The following is a 10,264-nucleotide window of genomic DNA, read 5'->3' as shown; positions in this document are numbered from 1 at the left end:
GTTTAGTAGCAGAACTGCAATGAAAAAATACACAAACAATTCATATATATATGTATATATGAAATGAAAAATATATTTTAAACATATTTAAGTACTTGCAAAACGACTCGGCCATGTTAAATGATTGACCTGCATGTGATATTTAAATAAATTTCTTTTTGTAATATATTACAGTATAAAAATATCTAAAAACTGCTCTTCCATAACCTACTTCACAGACTTTATTAATAGACGAATTTGCAGTTTTATTTATTTATTTATTTATTTATTTATCATATTTGGACCAAACAGGGAGTGTAGCGTCAACACTTGACCTCATCGCTAATTAGCAGCAAGACGAGCTAACTAGAACCTTTAGCAAAATTCAATCAGTAAAATAATATAATTACTACAGCTGTTTGCTCTTTACTGGACTGAAGACACGATGAAGTCAAACTGCGTGAATCTTGACAGGTTTCTGGAGGAGTTTGGCCACCTGGAGCAGGTAAAGTAATGTTAGCTAGCTAGCTAACTAACGTGCTAATGCTAGCTTAATCGTGGGCGTTTGCTATTTGGTTTGTCGGTGTTCAGTCTTTTTTTTTTTTTTTTTTTAATTAAACTAAAGTTAAAGAATAAAGTGTATAAGGGGGAGTTAGGGAAACATTATTTCTTGCGTATAATTAATTAAAGGAGGGTTTTAGAGGTTTTAATTGTAGTTATGTGACAATTTCAAACAAGCTAAGTTTACATGTTTATGACACAGATAGATGTTAGCTGCTTCTGAGCTTTTGCTGTTTCCCCCCAGTTGGCTTAAATCCACATTAGATAGTTAGACTTAAGGAAAGAGAGGAATAAAATACAGTAAAAAGCCTAACAGCATATCAATAAACATACTAGGATACCATACTCTGATATGAAATGAATAAACACTGTAATAGTGACCAATAATACACTGTACTGTAGTTGTGCTTTATTTCCATGTTTCTTGTTGAGGTGCTTTTTTGTCTTTTCTTTCATTAAAACAGAAAATCACGGAGGTTAACGGCAAAAACAGCATGTTGGAGATCATGCTGGAGGACGCCAACAGACTTCTGAAATTCAGCCTGAGCAAAGAGAAGAGTCTGATTGAAGGTGATTTATTGTCAAACCCTGATTATTCACATTTAATAGTGAAATAAGTGTTTGTTGTCTATAATTTAAGATCCCTGGTAAATCTGATACGGTGATTGTATGTCTCCCTCTGCTGGTAAATCTATCCAACTACAATCATGTCTGTCTCCTGTTTTGGAACCAAGAATCATAAATATGTTCGCACTTTCAGATGGGTTCAGCGGATATATTAGGGATTATACACAGCCAGGTATTTATTTAAACAAGTAAATTAGAATAACAACACTGACACATGTGTTTGGAAGCTGGAATAGGCATATTCACGTTGTTTTATGGAAATTAACCAACATTTGCTTGAATCTTAATCCTATTAAATTGGCTTTAGCTGCTGGTTTTTACTTTATCGACAGTAACAAACTTGAATTTGCCAGACGAAGGTGAATATAATGAGCACATACGGTTAGAGTTTACATTAATCTAGATGGAAAATACCGGATGAGGGAGGTTATTGCTTACTTGTAGTGTTAAAAAGTTTCCATCCACAGAAGGAAAATCTTTTTAAAATGTCCGTGCTTGTATAAACTTTCTGTTGCGTGTTTGCGATCTCATAACAATCAAGCAAACTTTGAGAAGTTTCCATGTTTGGTCGACCTGTTGCAGAGAAAAGCAGCCTCCTCGCCACCGCAGACAGACTTCAGCAGACTGTGCAGGAGCAGTGCAACCTCAGAGGTAAAAACCTCGTCAGCATGTGGACAAATAACAACAACAACAGAATTCCCCCGTTTGGCTTCGTTGGCAGGAAATGGTTGGTAGAGTTGTTTTCTTCAGCTCTCACCACAGTGAAGCTGGTAAATGGTGTCTCACTTCTGGGTTTAACGGTGTTGCTGTTGTTGGTGTTTAAAGTAGAAACATCTCTTGTGAATGAGTGATGCATGTATCACTAGAATTATATTTGTTGTTATAAGATGTAAATAACTACATACAAACACGAGAAACGAGAACTAAAATTCAGAGACAGACCAAACAAAAATGACAGCATCATCTTAGCAGTGCTCATAGTATCAGTTAAGTGAAAGGTCTAGGAGGGTTTTTAATGTGTGAATATTGTTCATGTTTCAGTGGAGAACGACAGACTGAAGAAGGACATAACAGATCTGAAGCAGCAGAATGAGAGAACAGCGGCGGTAAGAACAGAATTCATTAGGAAATACTCATTTTACTGATTAACAGAATTATATTTACAGATAAGATGTCTAGCAAAATCACCGAAAGAAGTATTCATTTACATGTTGACTTAAAAAAACAGGCCAGAATTTATATATATATATATATATATATGATCCGCAGCAGAAATGTGTGTTTTTACAAATAGTAGTTTAACAAATATAAATAATGTCGGTAATCCTAAGTGACCTGAAACAGGAGAAGGTTTGTCTGATTTCATGTCAGACAGTGAGGAGAAAAAATAGTTTTATCTCTTTTTATATTGTGAATGTAAACTTCTGGTTTCAACTGTATATATTCAGTTTTGCTGTATTTAAATTAGCAAAAATATAATCATAATTTTTCAGGCATTTGTTGTTATTTTCTTTGTTTTTGTAGTTTCTGAATGTTGCAGTGGTGTACAGTTTATTGACATATTGTTTTCTGACTACTTTGCGGCCACATTTTCACAGTTTCTTTCCTCAGAGCTCAGGTGTTTCGATTCATTCTGGCTGGTTAAACTGGGAATCGTGTGGAAAACAATGATGATAATAACTATGTAATACATTTTTCATCCTAAAAGATGTAGCAGACCGACAGATAAATGAGTGAGCGGTCAGTCAAGCTCAGTCTGAACAGTCAAACAGCTTCGTACCATGATTTTAAAACCTTAAGTTTGCTCGGTAGTAGCTTCAGCTCTCGTGTGTGGTGACGTCTGCCTTCTTGTCAGGTTGGAGAGGCTGAAGTTCAGCAGCTGCTCGGCAAACTGAGAGCCGAAGAAGAGCGCCACCAGAGGGAGCTAGAGGCTGTGAGACGGCAGTGCCAGCGAGAGGTGGATGACGCACACAGGGAGCGTTTCAATCAGCGTAAGACCTCTCACAGATCACCACTGAGACAATGGCCCAGTTCCAGTAAACCCACTGCAGACTAACACCTGTGACATCAGTGTTGGGTGAATGAGGGCAGCAGGATGTGAAGGATCTGATAAACGGGACAGTTTGTCCTTCATGGAGGCATTTCTAGGTGTAACACTTAAATCTTACACTGCATGTAGTTCAGCAGAGATCCTGGTTGTTTCTGCAGATAAGAAACTCGTTCTGTCACAATGTTTCTCCGATGAGCTGCTGCACAACCCCGTTTGAGATTAGAGTCAGAACATCGTACAGACTTCATCTATGTTTTGCTTGTTTTCTGTATTTTATGATGCACATTTCTCTAATAATCTATAGTTCCTTAATAAGTAGCTGCTGCCTGAAGCAAACTCTAACCAATGTTTGTCTTTCAGGCCACATGCAGGCGCTTTAATGTGAGCGTTGCAGGTTGTTTGAGCTGACAATGAGCTCAGTGAACATAAAGCTACTCGTGCTTCACTCCCTGTTCAGAGGAAAACATTAGAATTTATTAGTTTTATCGACAACAGGAGTGAATCATAAAGAAAAATGATTAATATTTAGACTTACAAGTGAAATATTGTGTATTTTTTGTCATATTCCAATGTGAATTCCACACAGATGGTCCTCAATTAAAGCAAATGCATGGAAAGATGATCTTTTTTAGGCTTCTTGCTTTGCTAATTTATTATTTTTTAATAGTTTGAGATGCAAGAAGGTCTCTAAAAGGTCAGTGACAGATCTCTTTAACACATGAGGAGTCAGCAAGTGCAAAAGAAGGGAGGAACCAGAGCAGAATGAATGTTGTTGGATGTTTGAAATGAAATACTGACGCGTAATATACATAAACTAACGTCCCCTCAGCCTCAAAGTCCTCCTACAAGACAAAGACAGTCCGCTAATTAACTTCTGAAAGTTAAATCTGACATGTTTTGTATCAGTTTTCCACTAAAAGCTTGTAATCGTCACATCAACTTGCATTGTAAAACAAGCCGTATTTTAATCTGCATCATGCTAGTCGTTCTGATTTGATTTATTTGCAGTGGAGGCTAAAGATGCCGAAGCAAAGAAGCTGCTGGAGCAAAAAGACGTGGATCTGGAGGAGCTGAAGAAGAAGCTGAAGGATCAAGAGAAGGAGAAGCAGAGCGAGCTGCTGAAGTTACAGATGGAGGTAAATGTAAAGCATCACAGACAGTTATGATCATTGTTCTGCTGAACCGTGACCTGTGTGTGTTTGAACTGACGGCTTAACGAGAGCTTTGTGCAACATGCAGGTTGGAACAGCTGATTTTAAAGGTTTCACGCTGCACTGAAAGCTCGTCTTTGTTTTGTGTGTTTTTGCAGTTTGGTGCGAAGTTAGCCAGAGTTCAGAGCACAGCTCAGTTCAACCAGCAGCAGCAGCAGCAGCAGCAGCAGCGTGGGTCCAACCCTCTGCCACAGAGCGTCTTCAAGAGGGTGAGCAGCCCACACACCACACTTCACACCATTTATACCTCAAATCAAGCATCGATGATCAATCTGTAACTCAAGTTCTGGGTGCGAGTCAGCATATTCCTCGTGTAGCCGATGCTGCGAGGTGGCTCAGGTTGTGTCTTTGACGTGAAAACTTCAATTAGAGCCGAGCAAACTCCATTAGATCTGACCTGGAAGTCTCATCTTGTTAGTCTCCACACTCTAATCAGGCGGCCTCCCAGCATGCTGCGTCAGCTTCGTCTCTCAGAGCAGCCAAAGTGGGCACTCAGACACCGTTTCCATGTTCTAGTATTAAATCTGCCCACTGATGTGTCCTTTAATCACCCCATCATGTGTTGAGTGTACAGGTAGGAGCCAAGGCCACACACTGAGCATGTGCGTAGAGAAAGTCTGCATAAAAACTGTCAGAAACTCAATTTCTTTTAACGTTAACATGCATTTTCTTGCAGTTTTTCTTGTTTGCATCGAGTTGCATCTATGCATTTACACACGTAGAACTTGTAAATTTGTTTTTCTGCTCAATCTGCACACGGATACGGGTGTGTTTTACTGAAAATGCTTCGCTAAAGATCATATTAATCAACAATTCCTCTTTTTTTTTAGTAGCAGTAGTGTTAGAATGCGGTTAAAGGCGTTCTCTGTTGTACGTTTTGTTGTACATTTCAGACACTAAATGTTTCACCAGGAGCGCAGTTACATCAGAAATCATACGCAGGAGTGAAAATATTCACCAGTTCCAGGCCTGATTTGATTAGAACGCACACATGAATCATTAAAAGATTTTAGAGGAGTGCTTTTAAGGTCACGACTGTCAACAACAACAACAACGTTCTATACTGAGAAAAGTCCTGCACGTCTTGTTTACATCGCTGCTTTCTAGTGTCCTCGTCGATTAATTTTCTGCTTGTGTTTCTCCAGAAGCTGCAGTTCTTCCAGGAGGAGAAGAACAAGGAGATTGCAGCTCTGCGTCAGAGAATCACAGAGCTGGAGGAGAGTCAGCGCGTCGGCAGCTTCGCCGACGGCCGTCTGAAGAGGAGGAAGTTCTAGTTTGTTCACGCAGGTTGCGCGAAACTTGAAGTGTTCGTTTTGAAGAGAAGTTTGGGGCGTTTGGGACTTCATTCTCTGAACGTTTAGCTGCTTGACTAGATGTGCGGTGGCTGCAGGTGACCGGTGTGCAGAGAGAACATTTAAACACATGCTGTATTCCTGTCTAAGGCTTTAATCCAATTAGACGCCTGCAGGAAGGGACGGACCGAGGGAGGGAGGGAGGGAAGCGTAGCCGAGGGAGACGCACACTTCTGAATGAATGGCGTAGCTGGAAGGCTAATCCCATTCACTGTTTATCTCTTCTCATTCAAAGAAATAATACACTACCATTAAATCCCCTGTTTGGTTTATTTCTTTCCTCCAGATTATTTGAATTCAAGCTTTAAGCTGCTTCTTGTAAATTCATGCTGGGCTCAATCGATGCTGGAGTTTGAAGGCTGAAATCAATATTTGGGAATCTGGAAAATGGTATCTGAGCAGTAGTAGGTTTTGAAATAATGGTTAGACAGAGTTAAGAGAAAAAACTGGATATCATTGTCGTGGTTTTATCCTACAAATCAAGTCTGCTAGCTTAGATTGACGCTAACAGTGGAAACAGGTGGATAAAAGTTGTCTGGCTTCAACAAAATCCACCTAAAGAGAGTTCTAAAGCTCTATTTTGTTTGTTTAATTTGTGAAAAAGCTGCTTATTTGTCTTGCCGCCACCATGAAGTTGCCATTCAGTGTATATGTTTTACCAAATTAACCAAACCAACACTTGATTAGAATTTAGAGCTGCAAGTATTGGTAGATTAATCAGAAGTAGACATACAGAAAAACTTCATGTGGTTGTAATTCAAGAGCTGCACCTGCGTTTTACACACTACAGATCCGATCTAATTGCACTCGCGTCAATGTTTTGGTGTCTTTCGTCCCCCCTGCTGCTGCTGCTGCTCTGCTCACAGGGACGACACACCTGAATGAAGCCGACCCCGCCCGGCCAGGTTTTGACCTCATGCTTTTCTAATCTGTTTATCTGCACAGTGGCGTCTAAAGGGGGACAGGAGCTAATCTCTATGGGAACATTGGGTAATAGCATTGCATAACGTTTCATCTTCACCAAAGCCACAACATCAACCTTTAGCTCGGTGACACGAGGCGTCTACCTGGCGCAGGTGTCTTCTGCTCAGACCAGCACTCTGAAACTGAAAAAATGCAAAAAAAACAAAATGCCTCTTATCTGTCGTGGTGGGTTTTTTTGGCCTCGTTTTCGTGGCCGTGAACTAGCGTTGGCGGTTTGAAGGGATTGTGACGGAGCTAAATTAACGCAGGATTAGAGTTCATGACACCATCTTAAGCCTTCGTCCTTTGGCGACGAGGAGCGGGCGAAGATCGAGGTGTGGCCACAGACTCCCACTCAGCTAATGGCTCAGGCCGACGCGCCCCCTCCCCTGCCGTCTCGCGTGTTGTTGCCGTCGTCGCACAGTCGTCGAGGAAAGAGCGGGACGGTAGCATGTAAGTGAGGAGCGTTTTTCTTTTTTTTAGGGTCCTGTGGGGCCAAACAAAGAAATATCGCTTGTGATGGACTCTACAGACATGGTTTGATGCAGAGGAGCAGTTTGGACACTTGGTAAGAAAACTTTCTCTGTTGTTTGCAGACATTTCATGATTTCAAGTTTCCTGAAATTAGAATAAAATGTGCACAGAATGTAATAGAAGGTCTTTTTTGTGGCACGATGGAAGAAGCAAGTGTGGAAATTAGGTTCAAGTGATTGATAAAGAAAGAAAATTACATTCACTGATAGTAAAACGTAGGGCTTAGTACATCAGTATACTCATTTAACCCTATTCGTAGAAGGTCTTTTGGACAAAAGAGCTACAGGAAGGTGCAAAATATTTGTTGGTATTCATTATAGATGTTAAATACATTTTCTGAAGTTGACGTATTTTTGGTTCCAAATGCATGACAGATGTCCCTCTTTTGATTTTTTAAAAAAATCTTCAAAAATTAAAAAAAAAACAATCTCTGTCACCTCAACCTAATGGCCCCAAATCTCCTGAATAGGGTTAAAGAGTGTTTTTACGTGTGCAATATTCTTCTGTGCATGCGCATCAGCGTGTTTACGTGTCCTGAGCTGGCAGTGACTCGTGTTTTTTATTCTCCCTGAAGATGCCATTGTCGTCAGCCCGCTGCAGACATGCCCGGAGGCCAGTACCAGGTGGCCAGCACCAAGTTCCACCACAGCCTCTACAGCCTGACGGACAGCTCCGACGTGGGCCCCGAGGACGAGGAGGAGGCCGACGCCCCGCTGCGCCTCACCCCTCTGCAGAAGCTCACCGTCGACATGTGCAAGGACGAGAAGACCATCAAGGAGCTGATCATAGGGCGCAGGGTCGGGTTCTACAAGGTCCGCGGGGAGATCGGCTACGGGACGTTCTCCAGGGTCAAACTGGCCTTTCACGCTCTGACTAGAGGTACCTGAACATGGTCCAGAACGTTCACCTCTACCTGAGGTCCTTTCTTACATAATGGTGGCTCGGTATTTAGCCCCGTTCCTGTGCGAGCAAAAGAAGAGCTTCCCAGAACACCTTGTTAGTAGCTTAAGGGAAAGGATGAGCAGAGGTTAAACTTTATGCAGCAGGTGTGTTCAACAAAGCAAGAAGAACTTAAGAGATGGCTGAGAGTTCTGCACAGGTCTGAAACTGAGACCCAAACACAGTTAAAGCCAGCGCTCACAGGCCTGACTAGCATCTGACTATGTAAAACCAGTAGCTTCTTACTGTTTGTTAGCTTGTTTTAAAATTAGTTTTACAAATTACACACAGAGCAGAGCTGGAATATTTCAGGTCCGTAGGTAACATCTGGTCTGCTGGATGCATGAATACCTGTTTACAGCTGCAACAAAGGAGGATAATGAGAGCATCATCCATGTAAACATAAAGAAATAAAAACAGTAAACATATACGGATAAAAACAGAAAACAAACACATAAAAATGAGGGATTCTGGAAGGGGAATAGTGAAGTAGTAAGGTGTACATTTCGTAAAGGTTCTGGGTCTTGAGAAGAAAGTTAGATTTTCCAGAGCTGATCTTTGCCCCCGTAAAGACGTCAGTGGCAGGTTTAGTTTCAGGTTTAATTAGGTTTCTGTTGAGGCGTGTGTTCTCTGAAGAGTCCACTGGTGTTTCTTTTCTGACGTCTACAGCAGCCCACTCTTGTTGAATCACTGTCTGCTGCAGACTGTTTTCATTGTCCAGTGAACCAAATGCCTTCTGGCTTTTGTTCTATTTAGCAAAAAAAAAAAACTTTGATGTTAAAGAGTTAAGACCTGAATGATTGAACCCAGGAGATGTTTCTGGATTTGAGAGCCCAACCCAACCGTAAAGACCGAGCTTTCTGACCATCAGCCGGTCCAATACTCAACCCTGGCTCCGCTCTGTTTCACTAGATACTACTATATCGCTGCTGATGCACAGTCTAGAAGAGAAATCACTCAATTAAACTAAATAATTATTAAACCACGTAGCAGTGAAACATCTGGAACATGACTTCACACCTGATGTTTTGCCAGGTCCTCGGCAATGATGCAGCTATGTTTTTATTATAATTTAGTGTTCAAATTATTTTGTTGAGTCTATAAAATGTTAAAACCAATGCATGCTGCAGCTAACCAGTGGTTTTATTATCTGATTATTCTACTGATCATCTCTGAAATGTCTGGTTTGGAACCCAGAGATGTAAAACGGAGGAAATTCTCACATTTTAGTAGCTGGAACCAGATGATTTTTGCAGGTTTCTGCTGAATAAATGATGCAAACTTAACCTGAAAGCACAAAAATAACGACTTTAAACATTTCTAATAGTATAAAATCCTCAAATAGAACCAGGTGATGTTTGGTACAAATACTGTCTTTGGATCATTTTCTGTATTTCTACCAAACAATTCAGTTTCTGTTTTACTTGTAGCTTTTATTGTTGCGTATAAATCCTGATTGTCGCCCTTTATTTGGAGTCATCTGTTGTTAAACCTTCGTCCTGCTCGTAGACAAAGTGGCCCTGAAGATCCTGGACAGGATGAGGCTGGACGGCCAGGCCCAGCGCCTGCTCTCCAGGGAGATCACCAGCATGGAGTCGCTGCAGCACCCCAACGTGGTCCGTCTGTACGAGGTGGTGGAGACGCCGAGCCGCCTCTACCTGGTGCTGGAGTACGCCGGCGGAGGAGACCTGCACAACCGCATCTGCAACGAGGGGAAACTGTCCGATAGCGCCAGCAAGATCACCTTCGCGCAGGTCCTGTCCGCCATCAAATTCATGGTGAGTGCCGAGGAAACCTTCCTGGACCTGGATTTTACACGTTTGCAGTCAGTTTTCTGATCACTCGTGTTACAATCAGACACTTCTGAGCCACAAGTGACTAAATGGTGGCATGTTTTGATTCACAAAGGTGGAAAATAACTTTGATGGAACAGCATCACTGAATAACTTGTAGCTGCAGACCTGAAAGCTGCCTTTAACGTGTCTGTTTTGGTGTTTGAGAAGTTAAAAATTATATAATTTATTCAAAACCAAGGACCTAAAAAAGTA

At 41.3% G+C, this 10,264-nt stretch overlaps 2 protein-coding genes across 2 annotated transcripts; both read left to right on the top strand.

Annotated features, from left to right (window-relative positions):
- The first annotated feature begins 424 nt into the window (after positions 1-424).
- Positions 425-5,702, top strand: ccdc152 (coiled-coil domain containing 152). The gene is made up of 8 exons (XM_008304564.1): positions 425-484; positions 1,005-1,110; positions 1,750-1,818; positions 2,209-2,273; positions 3,023-3,158; positions 4,226-4,353; positions 4,527-4,637; positions 5,574-5,702. Exons 1-8 carry the CDS (start codon positions 425-427, stop codon positions 5,700-5,702), a joined length of 804 nt encoding a protein of 267 aa, XP_008302786.1.
- A 2,177-nt stretch (positions 5,703-7,879) lies between these two features.
- Positions 7,880-9,994, top strand: LOC103374476 (serine/threonine-protein kinase NIM1-like; the record flags this gene model as incomplete). The annotated part of the gene is made up of 2 exons (XM_008304563.1): positions 7,880-8,156; positions 9,726-9,994. Coding segments are annotated over exons 1-2 (546 nt in total), but the record flags the coding sequence as incomplete, so codon positions are not given.
- Positions 9,995-10,264: the final 270 nt, after the last annotated feature.

The sequence above is a fragment of the Stegastes partitus genome, unplaced genomic scaffold, assembly GCF_000690725.1.
Source record: "Stegastes partitus isolate 25-593 unplaced genomic scaffold, Stegastes_partitus-1.0.2 Scaffold2254, whole genome shotgun sequence".
NCBI lineage: Eukaryota > Metazoa > Chordata > Actinopteri > Pomacentridae > Stegastes > Stegastes partitus.
The sequence above is the reverse complement of the archived record's forward strand: the minus strand, read 5'-3'. Positions and strand labels throughout refer to the sequence as shown.